Source organism: Catharus ustulatus, chromosome 10 (genome assembly GCF_009819885.2).
Source record: "Catharus ustulatus isolate bCatUst1 chromosome 10, bCatUst1.pri.v2, whole genome shotgun sequence".
Classification (NCBI taxonomy): domain Eukaryota; kingdom Metazoa; phylum Chordata; class Aves; order Passeriformes; family Turdidae; genus Catharus; species Catharus ustulatus.
The window spans coordinates 8,829,663-8,856,025 of record NC_046230.1 but is presented as its reverse complement, the minus strand read 5'-3'; the positions used below and the strand labels follow the sequence as shown (position 1 = coordinate 8,856,025).

At 41.2% G+C, this 26,363-nt stretch overlaps 1 protein-coding gene across 3 annotated transcripts in view; it reads right to left on the bottom strand.

The window, feature by feature from the left end:
* Positions 1-26,161, bottom strand: part of ACSL3 (acyl-CoA synthetase long chain family member 3) — a 50,854-nt gene extending 24,693 nt beyond the window's left edge. For 2 of the 3 annotated variants that reach the window (XR_004418843.1, XM_033068594.1), the window contains exons 1-3: positions 26,027-26,085; positions 10,901-11,004; positions 5,980-6,401 (exon numbers count right to left, since the gene is read on the bottom strand). Coding sequence is in view for 2 of the 3 variants with exons in the window: in XM_033068594.1 (XP_032924485.1) it covers positions 5,980-6,330 (351 nt within the window). In the remaining variant the exon portion in view is untranslated. The other variant, XM_033068595.1, reaches the window with a different exon arrangement.
* Positions 26,162-26,363: the final 202 nt, after the last annotated feature.

Here is a 26,363-nt window from a genome sequence, read left to right as displayed (position 1 = left end):
TCTGCTTTATTAGATGTTTGGGCTACAATTCTACACAACTGTGACACTCAGATGTTCATTTTCAAAAAAATTAAAAAGGGAAACTGGAATCCATAAAGCAGTATATCCATGGGCCCTCAGTCAGAAATTGTGAAATCCCTTTCCCTTCATTCTGAAACAAATGTCAAGGGGATGAGTAGTAAGAATTTTGCCTCTTTTTTTACTGCTAAAAAAAAGTAGGACAGAACACAGGATAGGAATTACTGGCAAACCTCAGTTCTGAGAAGTCATGTAGAATATATTATGCAATGTCACTTTTCCACATGGAAAAGCTGGTGCACAGTGAAACTAGATTTGAATTTACAGGTCACTACCTAAATTTCTGTGTGCACTTGCACCTTACAGTACTATTTCCTTCCTTAGTGACAGGATATTTCTTTGAGACCATCCTAGAAATTTTCATATGTAGATACAGTATGAAGATGTTTTATTCTGAAAATCTATACTCTAAATTATTATATCATACCCATGCTTTCAGCACACTGAAAATTCTGGAAAACAATTTTTTAATCAAATATTTCAGACATGTTCTTTACAAAGCATTAGTAATAAATGCAAGCAAACACTAAAAAAATAGAAAAGCTAGCTCTTTTTTCCATATTTCATTCATCAAAATGAACTAAATTTCAACGTTTGGGTTGTCAAATCTAACAACTTTGACATGTATACTACATTTCTAATTAGTCCATATTTCCACATCCACTTCTTCAATAAAACATATTTTAAAATCTCTCTCAAGTTTTAATAGAAAAATTAAATCTAGTAGATTTCCTTTGTCAAGGTCTTTTTCCAAATTGCTGAAGTTACAATTAGTTGTAACAATGAGTTGTACCTACTACAGCTCCACTGCATATTGCTCATGAACCTACTTGTTTAACAGGAACAACAGGTACACATGCAGCTGCTTGGAATTTTCACAAATGTCTTTATGGGAAAACATCATTTAACAAGCCCAAAAAACAACATTTGTCAACAACAACAATATATAGCAATTCCACCAGAAAACACAGATGTCTCACACAAATATCTGCTCAGGTTTTGCTGGTTTATTTCCAGAAGGCCTGTTTCAGTTACTGCTCCAAACCCCAAAATCTCACCTGTGCTCCCTGCCTCAGCCCTGAGGAAGAGGGGGGACCTGGGAGTCCCTTTTCAACACAATGAGATATTTCTGGTATGGAAAACTCTCACTGTTTCCAAAAGCAATATTGCACTTCTTCCAGTTCATCCAAGTTTCAGTAATTTGGAATTTAAATTCCAATTTGGGATTTTGTTTTCCCCAAAGACGGTATTTTTGGCAGATGTGGAAGTTCTTGTCAAGCTCATCAGCTGAAAATAATTTACAGCAGTGACTTGGGCAACACCCTTTCCCCCATTATACTCTGCCTACAGTGTAGCCTCAGGAAAACTACTCAAATAATTAGGCCAAGAAATACAAGCAGATTCTTGTTACTGTTTCTGGCAAGCTTGCCAATCCATAACAGGTTTTAGTAATTTCCACCACTCTGTAAATCACAGAACTGGGGAAAATAAATCATTAAATAGCCAAAAATTAATCTCTCCAAATAGTACTTGTGATTCTGCTTTTTTTCTCCTTTTTTCATTCTCTTAAATAATTCATCCTCATTGCTTAAGCAAGTTTGATATGCAGTAAGAGGTGCTATCTTTTCTTAAATAGGAAAAATCCTTTTTAAGGATGCATAGCACTGCTGGCTGTAGCTTTTCATATAAAAACACATTTCTGAAGAATACTGACATGAGAACAGGTCTTTTTCAATGCAGTAATTTTGAGTTTTACTTTCCTACTGCCTTCCATATATTCAAATTCCAGTGTTCCTTCCCCATGCCCAGTGTTTCTCCTCTATTCCATCCCTATGACATTTGTATTATGTGCACATTATTGAGTAATAGATATTCATATATACATATTGCTGAACTGGCTCCAAGTCCCTTTCTCCTGCATTTGTCCCTCAGCCTCCTCTGCAGGACACAGAGCAGGTTATGGTTTCTCTCTCACTCCTTATGTTAGAGTGTGTCTCCAAATCCATCTCCCTGCTTGGCCTTGCCCTCAGCAGCTTTTGCTAACATTTTCTCTCCAATGTACAGTACAAGAAAGACAAGGAGCTCCTGGACAGAGCCCAGTGGATGCCACAGAGGTGATGAGGCGTCTGGAGCATCTCTTGCAAGGAGAGACTGTGGGAGCTGGGCATGGTTAGTCTGGAGGAGAGAACAGTGAGATCTCGTTAATTCATACAAATATCTCAAAGGACTGCCAGGAGGATGGTGCCAGGCTCTTTTCAAGGGCTCCAGTGATGGGACAAGGAGCAATGACCATAAACTAAAGCATAAGAGGTTCTATTTTAACATGAGGAAGAATTTCTTTACACTGAGGGTGGAGAGCACTGGAGCAGCTGCCCAGGGAAGGTGTGGAGTTTCCCTGTCTGGAGACATTCCAAACCCACCTGGACACGTTCCTGTGTTCCTGTGCCACCTGCTCTGGGTGACCCTGCAAGGATAGGACTGGATGATCTCCAGAGGTGCCTTCCAACCCTAACAACTCTGTGATTCTGCTGCACACAGGTGATCAGACTGGCATGGGGTGCCATAGTCCTTTAAACACTCGCACACTCTCAATTTAACAACTTTCAGAGGTTACTTCTGCTTGATAACTAATGGAAAGAAAGTAACTGTCCAAGAGCTGGCAAAAGGGCCCAAGAAGCGAGTTCGAGCACGGATGCAGGAGAAGCACAAAGAGCACAAAATCTGCAGCTCCGGGGTCCACCTGGAAGCACACATTCCATGGGAAAACGCTGCCCTCTCGTGCTCCAGGCTCACACTGCAGGCTGTCACATCTCACCACATACCACGAGCTAGCCAGACTCTGTTAATGCTTGGAAACCCAGAAAAGCAGAGACTAAATACAGCTAACATTTCTCTTACCTGGATTTTAGAAACACATTACAATTTTTAGTGTAAAGGTGTAATAAAACGTTCTTGATAAAGCCGCAGGCTCATGTAGAGTCGTTAAACTACCTGATCTCAGCTACCTCTGAAAGTCTTCCTAAAACTATATTATAAGGTTTAAAGAACCTTGACTATGATTTGGAAACCAGTGATCATGAACTAAATACATTTTCTTGTAAAAGTGTATTAAAAATAGCACAAAGGAGGTCATTTGAAATGCCCACTTTTGGCCTTTTTTTACATGAACACACGGATTGCAGCTGAATATATCTGAAGATATATTCATTATCTAACACAGCATTTAGCATTTAGACAATCTGTGGTTTTCAACATCAGTGACTCTCTTACAGCTCAGTGACTTGGCATGGCAAGAACCTTTCTGAACCCTCATTTTAAGTTTCAGTATCAGCAACAATGAGTAAAGTTCTAAATTTCCAAGTGCTTGCTGTTGCACCCAAGTGTCTCAGGCTTTAGATGCATCATCTTCCCCAACAAAGCTCTGTTTTCTTCTTCCCACTATGTCTTATTTATCATGTTCCCGGTAATTCTGTTCTTGGTTACCAATCCTTTTAAAGCCAAGCAAGACAAACAAGCAACCCCCAAAACAAACAAGATATCTCCCTCAAAAAATAAGCCAATTAAAGAACACACACACAAAGCCAAAGCCACATGCCAATATAGATCAAATCAAGCACCTGATGATATAACCTACAACTAAGACAAAACAAAATAATGAAGCTCATCTTTTGGACATCATAATTTAACTGCAGCTGAAGTTTTAAGTCCCTTTTCCAATTAATTACATCTTAATCTCAGTGGTATTTTCAACATTATTTTATTCTACTTAAATACATGGTTCATGAAATTAATATTAGGCATGCATAATACTGGAGAAGGAAATGAGAGAAGTGCACTACAGAAGGAAACAGAAGAACTAACTATATATTAATTTCTATGAAATGCAACAAGTGCATAAGCAAGTATTTTTATTTTATTCACATTTATGAATTTCTGCTACTTTGGAATCTGCACACAAACAAATATTTTTGCAACAATACACTATCATAAGAATTCAAGAAATTACAAATTACCAGAGATATCATTGTTCTCATAATAAATTAATGAAGTATCTGATCTTAAAGATGTTAAGAAGCTCTAAATAATTTTAGCTGCAAGTGTAAGGACACTAGTTTTCCCAATAATCAAAAGCTCAATGTTTTACTTTTTTTTTGAGATAGATATATACATAATATATAAAAATACATTGCAGCTTCTGCAAGGTACAGAAATAACATGCATTATGTCTAAGAATTAAACTCATTGTGCACCTTTTTAAAGAACTGCACCAAACCTCAGCAAGCTGGCTTTACTAAAGGGAACCAGGCAATAAAAAGGTGCCTGGAATGTAAGACAGAAATCAAAGGAAGAGAACCCTGACATTTAGAATCAACAGGGTATCTCTCTGATTTTCCTCACTTGCTAACACATGCTATGAGGTTTTAAAAAACATTGTATTGCCTAATAGAAAAAATATTACAAGTGGACTTGTGTGATAATGCCACAACTTGGAACAAAGTACCACAAGGGCAAGTATGGCAATCCACCATAATGAACCCTTGTGTCAAGCTTAGACAAAATTACCTAACTTGGGTAATTTCTAAGTCTAAATACTCACAAACAAGTAATTTAAGTGTATCAACACAAACATTATTCAGTTTTTCCAGTGTTCACAATGCCTTGCTTGCATAATGGAAAAGGCTAAAACTCCTAAGTTCTTAAGTCTTACATTCAAAATTATGATTAAAAAGCAGGGCACATGTCACAGGCAGCCAAAATTCTGATCTGTGCTCAGAAGCTGTGCTTTGTACAACATGAACTTTCTGTTTCTTTACAGGGTAATGAGGCAGCAAAATGTGCATCAAGCGAGAGCACATGTAACCATCCATGCCAGCATCTCCTTCATACTGCCAAACTAACTCCACAGCTAAGGGCAAGTCTCACTAACAAAGTTTGTGTAAAGACTTTAACAGGACTGAACTTTGCCATATATTGTGATATTCACCAAATTCTATTTTAAACATACTCCTCCATCAGAATTAAAACTAGCAGCGTGAAGAGGAATCTCTTTCATCTGCATGGAAACTAATCTTAACTAAAAATTATCTGTTGTAGATTTAACAACTTCTAAGACAGAAATGCAGACCTTTAACACACAGAGATGCACAAATATGTACATTCTGTCACAGTATCCTGCCTTGTTTCTTCAGGAAAAAGTACATTTTTCAACGTGTCTGAACAAATATGAAGCAGCAAACGACAATACAGACTTGAACATTATACACTGTAAAAAGTCAGTCCCTTGAAACAACAGAGCTCTTGTCAGATACGGAAACCACATCTCCCACACACACCAGGATTACAGATTAGCAGAGTAGTTCATCTTAAAGGAGACTCAAAGAAAAGACTCTTCCAATAAAATCTGTGCAATCCTTTTCCAAACAAAAAATTAATTTAAGTCCTGAATTCCCCAGGACAGAACAGCAAATCCTTAAATCACAACTAAGTCTGCTGGAAAGGCACATCTGATTATTGGCATCTAGCAATTTTTGTGTATTTATCTGATTACAGTTCAGAATAACACAAAGGGAAACTTTTAAAAATTCACTTAAAAAAGAAACCTTTGAAGCCACTTACATCACCAGCTGAATATTAAAAACAAATACCTAAAACACACTAGTGTTTTTTCTTTGACTGAAACCATAAATAGGATATCTATTCAAGAGTGAAAAAAAGTTTAGATTTGGCTTAAATGCCAGGTATTGAAAGATTGGGAGTTAGATAATTCTTTTCACGGCTACTGAATCTAAGCAGACAATTTTATTTTCCCCCATCTTTGCTTTACTGGACTAGAAGTGCTGCATAAAAAAGTAAACATACTTCAGAAAAATATTCTTGAAAGCAGACTGCAAAAAGACTTACCTTTTTAAAAACTTTTCCTGATGGCTGGATTTCATCTTCCTCTTTCAGAATTTCACGTGTTCCCAAGAGTTTTTTGTCCTTATATTTAGTTTTAGCATATTTAAAAACTTTGTCGAGTGTATCACACCCAGGATATAAAACTGAAGCTAAGCAATGCAGACTGTTAACAGATCTGTATGCACCCCCAGGCTTGTTATTCACAGGTCTGGCTTTAACCTGCTTGGCTTTTGCTATAGCTTGCTTTGATCCTGAAAGAATGTACCATGGAATGTACGTTACAAGGGAGTACAGCAGGACTATGAAGTTTATAAACTGTAGAAGAACAGGGTTGATGTTATGCTTCAGCTTCATTTTGGCTGCTTGAGAATGTTACAAGAGAGAGTCTGGAGACAGAGACCAGCTAGACAGGGATCCAAAAAGATCTGAAAAGACAAAACAAAAGGTTAATAGTAAACTATCAGTGTTGGCAGGGAGATATTTTTAACCAAAATATTACAATCCATATCCCAGTAGGTCTCTTAATGCAGGAGGTAGAAGTCTGAACCCCATACACAAATGAAACCAGACACTGATACACAAGGCGCAACTGTTCACTCCCCTTTAGCAGACTGCAGCACAATGACATGTGATCTGAAAATATTGTGTGATTATACGATTTCAAAAATCCTCCTCAACATCAGAGCTCCATGTGCACCTTCACTAGGAACCTCTGTGACCTCTGACTGAATCATCAGCCTCTAGACAAGCCCCAGGAACACAGGCCATGTCACACTCTGCACATGGGAACCCTGACCATTAAGGGTGTTGAAATGTTTCCCAGGCACTGGACACAGTGGGACACCCACCTAGGAGAAGGAAAGCTGTGTACGTGACAGAACTTTGCTGGTTTATTCCAAGGGACTTTCCACCAGTCCTATGATGTCAGGCTCAGAACCAACATCCAACGGGCCCACTTGTATCAATAAACATGAGTTAAGTAATATTGGGTAAATACTAGAAAAGACCTTATAAATATCCCCAGATTCATAACAACAGCACTATGAAGAGATATATAACTTTTTCCACAGTCCCTAATGATGCCAGGATATTCACTTTGTCTCTTTTAAAAGCTTGATTTACCATATCCAATGACCACAATGACGATGCAACTTTCTGATGTATTCTACTGTTGAGCCAAGAATTATGCAATCTCTCTAGAAGATTAAAAAGATAAATCTACAAAATAATTGAAATCCTTATGGAAATCAGGGATGGTTGCCATAATGGCTAAAGATGAATTTCTGTGACATTCAGTGAGCCACTAGCTAAAAATCAGTGTTTTGTACATAATAAACTACAAATACACTTAGCTCAGTTAACCTTTCAAATGAATTGATACAACTTTTTAAAAGCAGTATCATAAATCAAACACCTAATAATGATGTATATGTAAGATGCACAGCTTTTGACAATTCTAAATTAAGTAAGTTTTTATTCATAAGATGCATTATTCTGTGCTGATGTCTTGCACTCTGACTTTTCCTCCACTAACTCTCTGAAAATCCTAATGAAAAGAAATTTGAGTTGAAAAAAGTAAAGTTTAAATCATATAAGGTCCTTCAGCAGTGGTAGAAAGAAACCTTGCTTCATTAATCCTAGATCTGCAGTCCTTTTGGGAATGGATCAATCCAGCATCCTTCATTTTCAGGATGATATTAATTCCATCTTTCCCCGAAACATAAAACTTCCTAAAATTCCATGCAAACATATTTCATGATTATCTTTTTCCCTAACAAGCTGCTGTAATCTCACTGTAACACTGCATCACTACAGGCAGTTTGAAGGAACCAAACAACATCAAAGTCTGTTCTGCAGAGCACCCTGAGACATACTCAAATAAACCATAGGAGTTCTTCACAGTAGGGACTTATTGCAACAAGCAGCAGTGGAGAGATTTCAAACATTAAAAAATTAAATGGAAGTGCATATATTTTAATTTTCAGATCAAAGGCAAAAAGAGCAATGACAAATAAAAAGCAAACTTAAATAGGCTAAAGGGCAAATTCAGTAATCGCTTGAAGAGACTTATGTTCTTAGGCTGTCACTGAAGGATACTTAATGAAAATAATCATGAGCCAGCCAATCAGCTACTGCAGGCCAGAAAAATTATACTGTTGTTGACAGCAGCACAGAACAAGCTGTTTTGAAGCCAAATCCAGAGTTCACACCACAAGAGTTTACCCATGTTTTAAAAAGCTCTGTGTTGTATTATTATTTTGCCTGGCCCAGTTCAGGAGGTGAACATCTTTTTTCTCCTTATAAAGCTGAAGAACTCCTCTCTGCCTAAAAAGTAGAAACTGAATTTAACCAAACACTGGTACATATGAAAATTAAAGCAACTGACTTAAAACCTTTAGGTAAACTGTTCTCCAAAGAAATTCCCTGTCTGACAAGCAGTCAAGGCTGTTCAAACACTATTCTCTCTAGGTTTCATAATTTTCCTTGGTTAGAGAGGCACTGAGCCCTTCCAGAACAGTAACCTGCCATTTCATTTTGCAGTTAGTTACCCCAACAGCTTTATTCTTTCCTCAGAAGGAGAGAGGAACCTTTTCCACTATTTCTATGACACTATTTCAAGGTGTCAAGTCAAGTTCTCTCTCTTGGTTCACCCTTGCATAATAAACCCAAACCTGGAAATCTTTGCTTTGAATTGCAAAGATAAATTGTGCTTTGCCCACTATTTCATAAAAGGCTGCATTGCAAGAAAGGGTCTAAGGAACACTCCAACAGGACAGACTAAAAGGAAACATCTTAGACTGCCCCCTTGGCTCAGAAAAGCAAGCATCCTGCTGTAGAACTCTGCTCTGATGTACATCTCTTTCCCTAAGTAAATTGCTAATTATTTCAGTTACTCCTTCACAAAAGTGAGGCTATTACAAGTAATCTATAGAAAACAGTTTATTTTAAAAATTAAGATTTTTTTTTTCACTCGAAATGCAATGTTTTTAAGATTAAAAATTATCTTTTGCAAACGAAGTTTCTTGCCTTACAGGCCAAGTAAGACTCCACATTTTTCCTTCAAAAATCTTATAATTAGGAGATGGCAAACTTTAGCAAAAGAGAGTGAGCTCTGGTGCCAATGTCTTAAGAATCTGGCAATGGATTTCAGACTGATACTTACAGAGCATCTATGCTTGTAACTAATTGTAATTACCATTGCAACTGGACATTGGAAAAGTGCAATGCCTTTCAGAACAAGAAAGAAAAATATATTCCAGTAGTTTCATGAGAAGAAAAAGCTCCAGTATCTTTGTAGGGGGATGGCTCTAAGGAGAGCTGAGCCACGACCCAAAAGAAGTTCCCTCCTGCCAATATAAAGGCTCCCCCTCTTTCCTTAAGTAACTGAAGAACAGAAGTTACATTTTAACTCCTCATTTTGTTCATTTGTTTGCTATGCTGTTGAAGAGGAAAATACCAAGTAAGCAAAGGAGATGCAGTTTAAAATACCTTTGTGCCCAACAGATTTATCACTGCCACTCCCAGGAGAACATCAAAGTCAGCTAAATGGATCACTAAACATTCAATAAAAATATCATTTTGATGACAATGTAGAAGCAAAACTATACCCCTGACTTGAGGCTGGAGTGCTAGTTGTAAGGTAATTATGTTCTACAGCAAGCAAAACCAATGCAGCTGAACATGACAGTACATTTTTTGTTGGCTCTTTTTCTTATACAAAAGGTCATTTAACCTCCATTAAGAAAACCACTTTTAATGACAATGTAAAAGAATAAGACTGTTTCCATTAAGATACAATGTTTGCTCATGCATTCTTCTCTGTAACAATAACTATTTCAAACATTTAATGTATGCTATTTTAAAAACTCAAAATGAAATGCATTATTAAAAATCAATCTGAAGAACTAATCTAAAAATTAGAAGTTTTAATGAAAATTACAAGGTTACATCAGATCTGGATGGCCTAAAAGGGAAGCAGTGTTTGCCGTTTAATATTCTCCCTTTAAAAAAGTAGTATCCAACAAAAACAAAACTCGGGAAGGTTTAGTGAAATACTATACAAGGTTTTAAAATTTCACTGAAGTACAATATATTGTCACCTTACTAATTTTGGAAGTGTATGACTGCTTCTGTCCATAAAAAGAGTGTAAGCAAGCCCATCATTTTGGGGCAAGGAACAGAAAGCAAAGGTCATGATCCTAAGCAGTTTTTGCAAGCATGAGATTGTGGCACAGTGAGAAAGTTCACTGCATTTTCAACACTGGAATTTTGTTCTTAGGTAGCTCCTGCTCAATCACTGACAAATAAAAACACATGACATGTGGTAATATTCTAACTCAGTGGTTTGGGCTGCAGATTAGCTGTAAACACTGAGGTTCTTACAGAACATGTGTCCATCCTGGTTTCACATAATCCTGCTGGGCTTTTTGAGGAATCAGTGCTTAAACCCTGACTAGTGATGCAGGAAAGGTTGGGAGGTGAAATCCTGGATGAAAGAGTTGCTAGTTTATACAAGAATACAATTTATAAAAAATCTGCTCAAGCAAAGGGTTCTGGACATGCATAAGAGCTGTTCAGTTACATGTAATTCATGTTTAGTCTGATAGCCACCAAATGGGAAAGAGCAAGACCACAAACTAAATTTGACACGCTTTTTCAACAGTAAAAAGCAGCACCACCAGCACACTTACTCATGAGTCTGGAGAAGCAAACCATTACTTTTCAGGACTGATCCTTCTTAATCCATAATCAGTGGTTTGGCCTGATATACTACTTATAATAATACTGTTACACCCTTCAGTTTTAGAAGAAAACTTTTGTTAGATGAGAAAGTAAAAAATCCTTAAAGGAATGTGTTTACTAATTGATCTGCTTACAACAATTACATTGCAATAAAAGCATGAATTAACAAGAAAAAAGGAACCTTATGTAACTTCTCATCGTGGCAGGTACAGGTACAAGAGCTGATACAAGATGTTCCAGTCTCAGTTTACTCAACAGGAGTTGTCACAGGCAACCGCATGAAATCTAAAAACAAAAAATTCCCATTAAATATGGTAATTATAAAACACATCCTCCATTTTTTCACTCGCATTTTGTAATAAACAAAACCATTTTCCTCATCTGATACTGCACTGTATCACCTCAGAGTCCAGGCCCACTGCATCAAGTTTTCAGCACAAAGGCAGATATAACACACAGCACAGCCACTGCTCAGACCTGAGCCCCTTGAGTACAATCAATGTGCCTGCAACAGCTTTGGGTAAACTCAGAATTTTTTAGGGAGACAAGGACCATGACTAACTCCTCAGTGGCTTTCAGTGTACACTGCTTCTATCCTTTGAGGTAGAAAAAAAAATAGACCTATCTTCATGCCTCCACCCACACAGAGAATGCATTTCAGCCTGAGCAATAAAATACTCTTGAACACTTCACCGAAAGACTTATTAAAACAGTAATCATTGTGCTTATTGATTTTGCTCCACTATACATCAAAGTTTTATTTATTGTCCTTTGCAGAAAGAAGTCTTGAAAACCTGTGCCAGCAAATCACATTTAAAATAGGTAAATGTAAACATTTTGTACCTATTATCTTTCTGCAAACATTTCTATTTACACAGCCATTCAGTTCTTAAAGATAATCTTTTCCAGTTTCAGTGGATTAACTATTTGCTGCTTGAGGTGAGCATCCAGGGTGCTCACTGCCCCATTTTTTGACTTCCATGACTTCACACACACTAACCAAACTCCAACCCACAGACTCCAAGATGCTCTTGAAAAAATACATTTTGGTCAACAATTTATAGCTGTAGAACTGTACAACTGCACATTAAATTTCTCTTATCAGTGAATCTTGAAAAAAAAAAAAAAACCAAACAAAAAACCCCCACCCTGATTTATTAACATTCACTGAAAGGATTAAAAGGTTATTCACTGGGTTAGGCTTTAACAGACAAAACTATCGTCATGTACTACCCAATCTCATCATTATAGACTATAACATAACAATAGGAATTCTCAAGACAATATAACAAAGCCCATAATACAGACTTCTAACTTTACCAAAAAATAACCTCTATTAATTTACATCTGGACTAAAAAAGCAGTATAAAAAACCCCGAAGAGCCAGGTTTTTACTACATCTGGAATTCATTCAAGAGCTGTCAGTATTTGCTAGCAGTCCACATGTGAGCCTTTCTTTCACAAAAATAAGAGACCAAAAAGAAAGAAATCCCTATTACTGATTTGTAAATACTCATGTAGTCACCTATATAAAAATAAAAAGGCAAACCAAACGTGCACAGATGCATCAGCCTATGCTCCACAAGCAAACTCCCTGGCCTGTGAAGCAAGGAGGGCCTGAGGCAATGAACAGTGCAGGGGAGAATCCCAAACATGTGCCTATCTAAGTGCAAGGTCTCTTTTGCAATATGGTTTAAGGGACAGTTACATTTGAATACAGATCTCTTCACAGGTACAGCACAAGTGTTTTCATATACTTCTTGAAACAGAGAGGACAGAAATCCGTGCAAGCCCTACTGAATGCTGGAAATGGATGCTCTGGGTCCCTGGAGAAGAGCTGGTGCTCAGCACATCCTCCCAAATTGGAAGTAACAGCAGGGTGGGCACAAGGACACACCTCATCTCCCCAGCCCACCCTTCACTGCTCTCCAAAGCCTCTCCTCCCATCACCTCCTGCACTCCCTGAGCACTGCTGCCCTGGCACTGCTCCTGGGAGCTGTGCTGCTCTCCAGGCACCCTGGCAGACCCCTCTCTCACAAGCTCTGTGGTTTCCACACAAGTGCACACACTGTCCTTGCCCTCTGCTTGCAGATTTTCCAGCCCCCAACCCCTCCGAGTCACCCTTTTCCAGGCTGCTCCTGGGTCTCAGCATCACTTCTAGCACTAGGCAGACCTTACACAAACCTCTCAAACATCCACAAAACCCTTCTCCAGGCACACCTGAACCCTGTCACAAACAGCAGTGCCTCTCTGCAGTCAAGCTGGGAACAGGTCCATGGCTGTGTCCCAAAGCACATCTGCTTTCAGCAGGGAGGAAAAGCAGTGCTCAGCACACCGAGCCCCAGGAACCAGCACCCACTGGGAACCAGCCCAGCAGGACCTTCCTCACAGCTCCACACCAGCACACAGGGCTCATCACAGCCACTGCACAGCCTCTCCACAGAAACATCTACAACAGGGTTGCATGGCTGCAGCACAGGTGTACACTCAGCCAGAGGTTCTTCTGAAACTCTTCCAAGCAAGCACACAAGAATTAAACTAGTTCCCACATCAGCTCCAGCCCCTGATGTCTCACTCCCAGTGAACAGGAGACAACCTGTCTGTCCCTGACTTTGCCCTCCCTGCCGCTCCACATTCTGGGAACTGCTGTGGTCTTACACAAAGAGAGATGCTGGGAGACCAAAACTGCCATTTGTTGTGTCTCTGCTCTCTAAGGGGGCAGTTCTTCAGGACACTGAGAGAATAAACACTCTCTGAAAGGACACAAGGCTAATTCTGAGCTACCTTATTCACATCATCTGTACCCTCCAGCTGTGGCCCACCTCTAGCACAACCCTGGCTGAATCCTGAGGCTCTGTTAATGCTTCCCCTTGCTCTGCCAGGGAACACAACTCTGACAGATGGCCAGAGCCAACATAGCACTCCCACTCCTGCCTGCACAACTCGACCCATTCAGTATTTCAGCATAAACAAATCTACAACTCTACTCCAGTCCCGAGGGAAGCTCGGGCCCTTCTCTGCAGAGTGTTTCTGAAAAGCACAGGAGAGCACACACAGACTGTCAGGAAGAGGCTTTGTGACCTGGAACAATCCAGTTTCCGAGGCAGGAGTTTAACAGACCTGGGGCAGCAAAGGTTGATCACGGACTGCACAGCCTGAGGGTGTGATTTCAGCTTGGCTCAAGCACATTTAACGCTGGGCTGCTAATAAAAACAGACTGTTCCTCTCCAAAAGGTAATTCCACTCTTGCCCTCCATTGTACCAGCACACAAGAGTGCCTGTGTGGCTAGGAGTGAGTCAGATTAGCTTGTTGTTCCAGTTTAAACCCTCTCCTTCTCAGGGTGGAATGGTGGATTTTCCTTCCTATCAACTTTGCTACTCACTTGAGTCACTGCAACCACCTAAACCAACAGAAAATCAGCAGTACAAAAGCTGTTATTCTTCTGCTATCTCAGGCTGAGTAAGCACGAACTGACAGGAGTTAGTGAGGAGGTAAAGCTGGGAGCAGAGGGCAGGAGCCCTGCAAGGGAAGCCCATGGGCAGAACCGGGCTCAGCAGCGCCAGCAGCACGCCTTGTGACTCCGTGTCACAGCACCCTGCAGGATCAGGGCAGAGCTGGCACTGGGGATTAACCTGCTGCTCTCCTACTAATGATCTCACTGCCTACTTTTTTAGGAGCTCAGCCTTGGGGGTTTCAAGTGCTAAAAGCTTAAATACCTTTAAACTTTGGGTGTAGGCTAATACACATCCTATAAATACAAAGGGGTTTAATTAATGTCCTTCACATGTCAATGCTGTGTTTGTAAAATGGTACTCCTACTTCCTTGGAGGCAGCCAGAAGGCATGTTATTAAGATAAATAAATTATTATGTCCTTGTTAAACACCAAAATACTACAAAAGTGGGGATTACATGAACCAAAGAAGTCCTTTTACCCTAGAGACACCCTCTACGGTATTAACTAAATTTTGATACAAAGGAAAAAGTTTTATTATCTAGAAAATATTCATTTTCCTCTTAGTAGGTTCATTTACATCAAGCTGGAAAAAAATTCACACCTAGTGTTGGCAGACAAACGTTCTGTTCAGCAGAGAACTAAACTAGATAGAAGGAACTGACATTTCTTGAGGGCACAGAACTGTGCTTTCTCTAAAACAGGTCCCTAGTATATCCAGTTATTCTAAAAAGGTAATGGTAAGTGGGTATTAAAAATCTGCATTTGACATCAACCTCTTTTAGGTACATTCAAGCCCCACTGTCTGAAATATCAGTGCTCACTGCAGGACAGCAAGGGTCCAGCTTCAAACTTCTCTCCTCTGCTTCCCAGGGAAACAAAGAGTGACATTTATGAGAAACTGAAAAGCAACATCACAAAGCACAAAAACAGATCCATTTCCCCCACAAAAAAGCTACAGTCTGACTGCACGGGCTACAAACAAGTTTAAACCTTTAATCCAGGTGAAAAATAAAAATAAATCAAAGTGAGTTCAACACTAATGAGCTCCAGGAGCAATACTTAAACACTCCTAAAGCTACCTTCACCCACAACACAAACACCCTTCTAAAAGATCAGCTAAAATTGCAAACCTCATTGCAATTCTGCATCATATATTTTTTTTCTACTTAAAACATTTTAAAACTTATTTCCCTTAAATAAGAGTTTGGGATTTTTTAAACTTATCCAAGACAGTTTCAATATTTAATGGATTGGCAAATAATTGATTAATAAGAGCAATAAAACACAGCTCTAAGGTGACAACTTTATCAGTAAACCTGAAGCACTTCCCAAAAAGAAGGTAGTGTACTAAAAACACTTATTTAAAATCACAATCCAGTGCTGCTCCTTCTTTCACCTCCTTCCCCTCCCACTGCATACATGACACTTCATGGCAAACAAGAGTCTTGGCTTGTTTCAGGCACTTTATCAGATACTATCAATACACTGCTGCCATTCCTTTTCACAGGCAGTTATTACAGCATTAAAAATGCATTTAGTGGTAAAAGAAATTAAATGTTTTCATGTCTGTGACAGAGAAAAAAAAAAAACTAATGGGTAAATAAAGCACCTTGCGCTACTGGAGAACGCCTCAGAAGAACTTTGGTATCTGCCAATTCACTGTTAGAGAGATGAAACCACCAATTTCCCCAGCATACTGCTAGATTTTTAAAGCACAGATACAAATTAAACATGGACAAGTACTTAAACAAGAACATCAACACCAGGCACATACAGTATGAAAAAAGCCTGCATAAAAATGAGCCAGAAGTCTCACCAGTAACCTCTGCCTACTGAAGAAGTGGTGTAAGAGCCGAGTTATCAGTGCCAGTTTATCACCCCCAGTTCCTGCAGTCATGTTCCACTCGTTTAGGTCAATCACCCAAAGTACTTCCACTGGGAGGCAGACTCTGCTTTATCCCAATCCAAGGGACTCACCACAATGGTTACATGTGCTGTTTTCTACTACAAAACACAGCCCAAGATCAGCTCTCCAGTGTCTGGGGAATCTGAAATGAACAGTTCTGGGTTGTTTGTTTCTTAGAACAAAAATAGATGGTCTGCTGCCATACATTCAATGTGGTTTGTACTGTATCTTAGTCATGTATTCATTAGATCAGAACAAACCAAAAAAATCTAACAAAACAATCCCACACAATTTTTAACTGTAAAGGTGCTTCAGCAATTTTTTTGTCTCCACGGAAGCTATACATGCAGAAAATTGTTATTATTTACTTTTACATGAATTTGAGTTCATGTAGTGCTACAGTAAAAAAATATTACCCATTATCCTATATTCATTCATTCAAAAAAAAAAAAAAATAAAATAAAACAGGTGGCCAGGTCCAAAATCTGGTAAGCCCGTATATTTATGTTGTCTTTGCCTTCTTTCTTTGAGATTTCTTCTCTATTTGGTGGGATTTTGTTAGGGATAACTTTTGACCCTGATGCTGGTTCATTACCTGGTGTGCCATGTCGATTCCCACACCAAAATGAGATACTTTATTTCTTTATTCTCCTTTGCACAAGGTAGGGATCTAGGTGTAACCCCACAAAGTCAGCAAAACTTCACACTACTTACAAAAGGCATCAGGGTTCCTTGGTTACAAATGACACTTTTTTCACTAACTAGTACTCAAACCCCTATTCATAGTTCTCTCTCTCTCACTACTCCTGCTAATCAGTCTGCATGCACAGCTCTTCTCTGCCCTGGTTTCAGGGCTCTGTTTGAGTGGGTGATCAGTGAACCCCCTGCCAGAATCACCTTTCCCCAGTTACTGCTCAGTCCTGCTGACTTCACTCGAGGTGGCTCCTGTCCAGACAGCCCTTTCATCTTGGGATTGTGAGCAGAAGATTAGCCAAGCCTGCAAGTCTCTACAGGTTTTACAATGCAATTGCTTAATCGTAACAGCCTACCTATAGCTGCTGATTAACATCAAAACAACTGCACAGTTCGGTTCTAATCTAGAGGGACCTGATAACCTTACACCAGAAGAACGAGAAGCAGATGAATACTTAGGTAACAAAACAAATCTGACAGAACAAAATGAAGATACAGACCTCACAAGAAAACTGTGAAAATTCCAAGTCTTCAGACAAATTTCTCACAAGAAAAATATCAGCCAGATGAACAATAAGAGAAATTTTACAATACATTTCAGAGCAAGAAGGATATCCACAGCATGACCTAAGTTATCAACGTGATAAAGTAGGATGCTTCACCATTTAATCTGAAAGGCTAAACTGGTGACATTTTTAATACACTTTTTCTTTTGAAATACATTCTCAGGTTCCAATTACTTGGGGTTTTGCTAAGTTTGGTTTGTTGTTTTTTTGTTTTTTTTAAATATCATTGTGTTCAGTCATCTACAGCTATTTACTACCAAGTCCTTCAGAAAGGATCACTGCCTTATTAAGGGAAGAGTACTGCTCCCAGCCCATGAGCACGGCTCAGATTCAGATCGTGTTATCCAACATTCGCTCTCATACAACAAAGAGATCCCCCTCAAGCCACACAGCAGAAAAACAGGAATGCAATTTATAAAAATCACAGCCCTAGCAAGCTCTGCCTCAAGCCATCACTCGCACAAGATTCTCTGGGAGTTTCTGAGTTGCTAGACTGAACCTCTGTGTAAGGACTAAGCAAGACATCTCAAATGCAGCGTTTCACTCCAGCAGCAATATAAATGCAGAAAATAACCCGTGGAGCTCTTCCTAAGCACAAATACAAAGAGGGAAATGAAATTTCCTCTAAGTTCTGAGAATACATAATTTTCACTTTTGATAACTTTACCTCTGCCATGGGTTACAAGCCTATTCTCAAAAATAGTCATCTGTTTCTTAGATTGCTTACAGTGGTGTCTGTGAAACCCCACATCCTAAACACTCAGGTTTACAGATGACTAAGCTTGACTCTTAAGCTGGTTTAACAGAAATACTTCACTCAAGATTTGGTGTATATGTCTAAATACAACTAATGTCCTGTAATGGCCAAAACCTGCCTCCCTCCTAGTACTTTGTAGGAGCTAATGCTAAAAAATTACTTAAATATTTAACTCCAGATTTCAGCAAACTCCAACTAAACTAAACCAAACCAGTTTATAAGGCACCAGAAATGCTGCACACACAATCATGAGAAATGGGACTTCAACAAATATTTCCTATGGATACAAGCATAACACCATAAGCACCAAACTGCCAAAAGGAACTGGAAAGCCTGGAAACCATGGCAAAACCATTGATCAAGCACTTGATGAAATCTGGGAAAGACGACCAGAGAAGACGATTTTGGTTGTTAATGCTTCAGCCTGACTCCTCCATGTGTTTATGGACAGACAGCACACTTTGCACTCAACAAGCTGAGGGGTGGCTGACGGGAAGTCACACAAAAGGCTGAGCTACAGAAAGACAAGTAGGCTGTTTCTCTGCAAACTGCTTTGTATTGTTTTTATTTTTCTTGGCTGCTCTAAAGTTCCAGGGACAGTGGGGAATGCAGCATTACAAAAGAAAGAAACAGCTAAGGAAAAAGATAATATTTCAAATTCAGTGTTTTCCTAAAGACCTACTTGATCTAGGTTTTATATCTATACTGCTTGGGGGAAAATTACCCTTTTGTTCAAATTCCAGCACTATAATTTGTTTCAACATGGCATAAAGAAGTGTACCCTGCTCACTTGAGTCATCACTCTATTTTGTAGCTTTAGAAGTAACAGAGTATCAGGACCACCTCTCTCCTCCATCACAGTGGAACAAGTATCCTTGTCTCTCTTTTCATCACTCTTCCTTTTGTAAGCAAAGCAGGCAGGATCAGTCAGGAACATGCTCAACAATTGCATAACTCAAAGCAAACATGGAACAAGGTCTCGTTAAATTAGATGCCACTTTATTCTCTGAGAAGAAGCATTACACAAGTGCTGTTCTCAGCTCCGAGTTCTTATGTGTCACCCTTAAAAAAAACAAATTTACAAACACAGGTGATGACAATCAGAGGACAATACCCAGTGCCCAGATACGTCCTGAATGGGATGAAGGTGAGGAAGCAACTACATCCTCCCAGGAGATCACTCAAATCAGAAGTTCAGAACCAGTACACAAATACTGCGTAGGTAGAGGGAGGTTTGGGTAGAAGCGAATCCTGTTTTTCTCTTCAGGGAAATCTAACACACCCTTAGACTCTGATTATGTAAACACAATCAAAATTGAGGTACATGGCTGAGTAGAGCCTTCACTGCTAAGTGAAGAACACTGAGCTTTTTTAAAAAGAAAGGTGCTACAGTATCAACAGCATTTGTAGGAATTTTGTGAATATTCTCAGGCAAAACTATTTTGTCTGTCTTACACAGATGTCAGTATTAGATTAATACAATTTGACAAGCTGGAAGTCCAGAATAGACTATTAAATATTTCTAGAAGAAGAACATAAATATTTCACCTGTTTCATGAGCTACTAATACTTCAAGAGGGCAATACATCTTGCTTTAAAAAAAAAAAAACAGAGAATCATGAAATACTAAGCTAATGATGTAATTTAAATATATGCAATCACTGTACTCTTAGAATCTGTTATCTTAGAGGCACAAAAAAACAAGTCAGGCTAGCAAATGTATCAGTCCTTTCACGAGCTGGACCTGGCCACAACTGCATTTGTGACTGTGTAACACAGGATTTGGGCAGAAGACTTTTTTCTTAACTATAACTGATTATTAGTAAATTACAGATTTAAAAAAATTTTAGTGTCTCTTTTACCTAACTTTCCTGATCAAAAACCCTCACCCCACATTCCAACATCCACTAACAGCTTGGCTTGGTGACCTGGACATTCACACGTGAGCACAGCCCTGCTACACCTGCTGGGAAGGGGATTTGTACCTTGCTCTTGAAAGTACTGGATGTTACCAGGTTAAGCCTTTGGTGCAGATTGTAAGAAAAGCAGGTAAGAATCTCCATAAGCATCTTCCCCCACAAGAAAAGTGAAAAAATAAAATCGACACAGTTTTCAGCACTGCAGAATTTGAAAATGTTTTCTATGCATCTCAAGGTTATCCATTAGGAAAAGCATTTATTCACAGTTTCTCTAGAACAACACAGTGCAGCAATACTTCATCAGGACAATCAAAATACAGCTGTAAATGCTTGGAAAGTTCTGCTCCCAGGGCTTTACAAGTCATTTGTGGACTTACTGCTGGAACAGACCAAACCCAGTTAGTCACACAGATAACCAAGCTCCCTGCCTGAGCACTCCTGGGACAGCTGCCTCCCCTGTGTGCCTGCTGCCTTCACCTCTCCAGCACTCACAAACACATATCCTGACAGAATCTGCAGACACCAAAAAGCAGATGTTTCTCTACATAACCATTTAAATCCTGCAAGCCATCACCTCCTGCTGATTCTGTTCCCTTCTGCCTTTCTCCATACCCATACACTTAAAACCAACTATAGATACCTCTTTACCAAACGCGAATTACCAGCTCATCTAAATTCTACAGGTTAACCGCAGACACTCCACTTTCCAGTTTTTCACAGGTTCTCACAGAATAAGCTCATAAACACTGATTTTAATAATGGTTTGGTGTAATGACTTCAGACCACACTCCACTGTTTCACAGACTATCTTCTCATACGGTCTTAAAACTTCGGTTGGTAGAAATGTTTCTGCATTTCTAATCCAACAGACCTTACGTCGCCATGCACACTGATGTATGACACTGTACTGACTGCTCAAGAAGCACAGTGCCCGTGCAAAACCTTCCTGCAGGAAAATCTTGGATGGCCAAGATTTCTCACATGTCTGAGCAGCCAACCTGAACAAAACGAAGCATGTTCCATACCCTGTCCTGGAGAGCAGCACGGCAAAGGCACGAGTCTTGCCTCTAAAGATGCCAAAAGTGTTTGTACAGAGTTCTCAGTCTGCAGTATCTTTATGAAGTTATCTCAGGAGAGAATGTTCTACAGACAGGAATGTAACACAGCAAATAGATGGGGAACTGAGCCTGGCAGTACTGCACTAGTGCCATTCTGCTGCTTCAGCAAGTCACTTCTAATCTTCATTATCTATTTTCCCCTTCCAGGTCTCATACTGGGTTCATCTAGTAGACACAAGCATTCAAGGTAAGGGTATTTACACAGCTCTATAAACCAAAGCACGAGATTTCCAGTTTTACAGTGCAATGGGAAAAGGTTTGCAGTTTGTTCTTGCTGTTTTCATTATCAACAGTGAAAACCCATAAGCCAGTAAATTCAATAATCTTATCTTCCCTGCTTTTCAGGAACTCATCGGACTGAGAAGCCAGCTTGTCCCATTTCAGATATCATAATTAACTAGCACATTTTTGTAATTAACAAGGCTCAAGAACACTGAGGGAAAGACGACTTCCCAATGCACAGGTGGTGACAAATTGCCACCTCCTCCTCAGGGATTACAGACACCTTAAGTCAGCATCTTGACTTCCCATGCGCTGCAGGCTCACTTAAGGAACAAGAGGACACGTGGGTGAGGATTCCTTCCCAAGGATCAGTAAGACTCTTGCAAGTTTTGAATCAAATTGATTCAAACCATTTTGAATTGTGAACAACTTTTCCCTAATTGATTCAGAAGGTAATACAGAATAAAATTTGAGTTTCTTTCAGAGTAACACCTCCCACCCACCCCCCCATATTTGGGAATAGCCATTCAGGAGGTGTGTCTAGGATATGCCCACGATTTCCTTCAACAGACTCTAAATCATTAGATCCCAAACTGTATCTTGCAGCCAAGTACCGAATCTTTCGAGAGCCCTTCAGGCTTTACTACACAGCAAGCCCTGATGCAGACCAGGCCCTCAGGATGAAGAGCAGGTTCTTCCAACTCTAACTGCATAATTAAACAAATAAAGCCCTGCCATTTGAGAGCTGCCTAGGACTGGCTTGAGTGCTTGCTATACTTACTGCTCCAAGTCTGATGTGCAAACCTGCACTGCCAGACCACATGCAGCCCTAAATAAGCTGGCTCACAACCCTCCACTGCAACTGCTCTACTGGCAGAAACTACATAAAGCCATGGGACAATTCAGGTGGTAAAGGACATCGGAGGACTATGGTTCAACCTCAAAACAGAGTCAGCTGTGAAATCACACCTGCTTTCTCAGGGCTTTATCCAGCTGGATTTTGAAAACTTCCACAGGAGTCTGCATGACTTTCTCTGGGATACCAAGTCTCACCACTTGAAACACCTCAGGGTGAAAAATGCCTTATAAACACAGACCTCCGTGGCTTCAGTTCATACCTGCTGTCTCTTCTCACCATGCACTGTGGCTTCACTCTCTTGAAAACCTTCACACAGGTGCTGGAAGGGCCCCCTAAGCTTTTTCTTCTCCAGGCTCAACAACAGGCACAGTACCTCTACTTCTCCTCATAAAGCAAAAGCTCACAACTCAAGCCAGTCTTGGCAGCTGCCTTCACTGAACTCACTCCAATTTATCAACATTTCCTTTGTCCCAGGGAGGGAAGCACAACTGGATGCTGTATTCTGGACCTGGTCTAACGAGTGCCAAATGGAATGGGATAATTGCCTCACTCGACCTACTGGCTGTGCTCCTGTTAATATGGGACACAGGCTGTCCCTGCTCAGTTCACTGGCCACCATGACCCCAGAACAGGCTGTGCTTGTGCAGGGGGTCACTCCTGACAGCGAGACAGCCAGGAAGCCCCCACCCTTCAGGAGCTGCTTAAATGGTAAATTTGCTTAGTAATCGGCAGCAGATGAAACGGATAGAAATTGAAGCCAAGTCTTCTTAGTGTTAATACACCTTACTTAGTAGTACTAAGTCGCCTCTTAGGGCCATATTCAGATGGCCTAAATTCCACATAAATCCTTCTGCCTCCTATTTCTTATTAGCTGGCTTTCAGGCAGCTCCCCACTCAGTGTCTTATGTAAATTCTCTGAATCAGTTTTCAGAACCACCCAGAATTTTTCATTTTCTGAGAAAAGGGGTTTCAGTGGAATTCAGGCCACCTGAACCTAGTTTTTAAGGTCCAATAACACTGCATCATCAGACTGCATTATTTTTTTTGGTTTTGCCACCATGGCAGTAAGTAGCAGTTGGCTGTCAGGACAGATTTAGTTACTCTCCCACTGGAACAAGTATTTTAAAAGAAAATGTAGACTGCTAAACAATTCAGGACTCAGCTCTTCCTGCTACTTTCTGGAAATTCACTTCATAGCTGGATCTCCTTTAACAAGAATGCTTTATCCATCGTTCTTTTGAATTTTGTCCTGAGCCATGTGCAATGTTTGTTCCAGAATTCTTGACAATCCATTGAAAAAAATTGGGTCTTTAGTATGACTCAATAGCTCAAACCATTCACTAGTCTACAGAAAGGAAGAATAAAAGCCCTACAATCAGCACTGAATGGGGGCTGGAGAAATCAATGGCTTAAATGCTCACCAGTTCAGCAAAAGCACATCATGCTTTAAGTCAAACATGAAGACAATTCCCACAGTTCTTCAGAAATTAACACTTTTTCAATAAGCACCATTCTGATTTTCTGGTTAAACCACATCTTGTAATTTGAGAAGTTATTTACTACAGGCATTATGGTTTTGGAAGTGTCATAAATGAAAAGTTACTCCAGCACAGTCAGCCTAACTGAGTGCTCTCACATACTCCAGATCCTCCAAGCAAGAGAGATGGAGCAGGAAAGATGGAAAAGGAAAGACCCGTAAACACTCGTGAAACATCTCTTGTCTACAGCTGAAAGCCAAAACTCTCTCAAAAGATTCCAGTTCTGTGAAATACAAAGAATAAAACTGAGGCTGAAATTTACCGTCTTCACCCTCACTTGAGTGGAATAGGACACTTGAAGACAGTACAAACATTCAGAATCAAGTGCCAGCTCATTGCAGGTCAAACAGACTACTGCAGAATTAAATCAGTCAGTTTGCACCCCTCTGAGGGATTCTGTATCCATGAGCGAGCAGCCTGCTTTCCTGGCCAGCCAGGAGGGACCAGATCCATACCACAGGCTGACTTCATCATGAGTGTCAAAGATCAGCAGCTCCATCAGACTGACTCAAGCCAGCCACATTGAGCATACAAATGTTAAACATGAACCTACCTCCCATTTCTAGGGACCAACAATAACAAACACGTTGAACAACTACAAAGAAAAATAGGTCTGTAAGTCACAATGCTTTGTTTCAGCCATTCCTGAGGCATAAATCTACAGGTCACAGAAGAATTACCAAGCTTAAAAATGCCTTAACTTTTCAAAGCATACAGAACAAATAGTACAAGAAGTGCTGCAGACGGTAATGAATATAAAGTCTTACAAATGCACCCAGATGATTACCTTCCTCTTGGGATACAGCTAAGACCTGATAACACATCACTTATTTCATGCTTCTGCATTTTAGCCCCAGGAAATAAAAGTCATAAGCCACAGTGAACTTTTGCACAGAGATGGTGATCCACTCTGGAGAAAGACTGCACCAAGAGCAGAATGCAACCAGTCAAAAACCACATTAAGGCTTTTGGTTTCATTCTACGCTTTTTCTTTACATAATGCTTAAAACAATAATAAGACAAAAAAATCCCCAAACAAATTTCATATGAACTCAAATTTTTGTATTTCAGTAATGATTGCCCTTACCCTTAAGAGACTTTTAAGTAACCAAAATCTTTTATCGTTGGTGTTACACTTTTTCATTAATTCTGTACTGATAACAACACTTACGAACTGAGGCTACTCAATTACAAGAACTTCACATCTAGTGTTACCAAACCCATTTCACAGGCCAAAAGAAGTGCTAAACTATAGACTCTGATACTCCTAAACAAAATGCAGTACTTATTGTAATAGATTACAAGCCGGCTGCTGTACATAAATGTTGGGGTGCGGAGGGCTTGGTTATTCAGTAAGGGTAAAAAAAATAAAAAAAGCAGTGATCATAAACTACCTTACCAATATTTCTATTCTGTTACTGCATTAATTTTTCTGGAGGATACTGTTTTCCCATTTACGAGGGATTCTGTATGAGTCCCAAACACTAAACTTCGTGCTATTTATAGAACTATCTCTTGTAGTATTTTAAGGCTCGCTGCTCTCCCTGCGAGTCCTGGAAGGGAACGCACCTCAGCATTAAAACCTGCATCAACCCCCTGGAAAACAGATGGGCAATCCCGAAACGAGACTGACACCCGGCCCTGCCGGTTCCGCATCAGCCGCGCTCACCGACCGCCAGCCGCGGCCGGTCCCGGAGCCCACGGGGGCACACGGTGGGGGGGACACGGCACATGGCTGCGGGGGCACACGGCGGGGGGACACGGCATGGACACGGGACACGGCCGAGGGAACACGGCATGGACACGACGGGGGGGACACGGCACGGATACGGCACGGACACGGCATGGACACGGGACAAGGCACCGGGCACACGCGGCACGGACACGGCACACGGCCGGGGTGCGACACACGGCACCGGGCACACGGCCGGCGGTGGGGACACAGGGCACCGGGCAGGACACACGGCACCGGGCACCTGCCTCACGCCGCGCTCCCGCCACCCCCTCGGACGCGGGAGCCCAAACACAAAGCAGAGCAGAAGGAAAAAACGCGCCTGTTACCGACTAATTACGTGGCTGGGCCCGCCGGCGGCCGAGCCCGCGGCAGCCCCGCCGGACCGCTCCAGCGCCCCCGCGGCCCGCGCTGCCCGCACTCGCCCCCGCGGAGGCGGCGGGAGGCCCGGCGGGGCCCCGCAGCACCGCGCGGGCGGGCGGGCTCGCTCCTGGCGGCACGGAGCCCCGCAGCCCGCCCCGGCCCGCGGCCCCGCACTCACCGGCCCCGGCCCGGGGACGCCGCGGCGGCACCGCCCGCTCCGCGCACCGCCCGAGTGCGCGCCCGCGCTCACCCGCGGCCGGGCCGCCCGCCGCCGCCGCGCGCGCTCATTCCGTATGCGCCACGGCGCCTCCTGGTTGGCCCGCGCCGGGTGGCGCGCGGGGCCGGGCTCCCGCGGAACGGGGTTACTACAGGTCACGGGAGCCGGGGGGCGGGGCCGGCGCCGGGGCCAATCGCCGGCGAGGGGCGGGGCCGCGTCAGCAGCGCGTCCGTCCGCGCCCCGGCCCCGCCGCGCCCGCGCATCCGCCCCGCTCCCTCCGCGCTGGGCGGGGACCCGG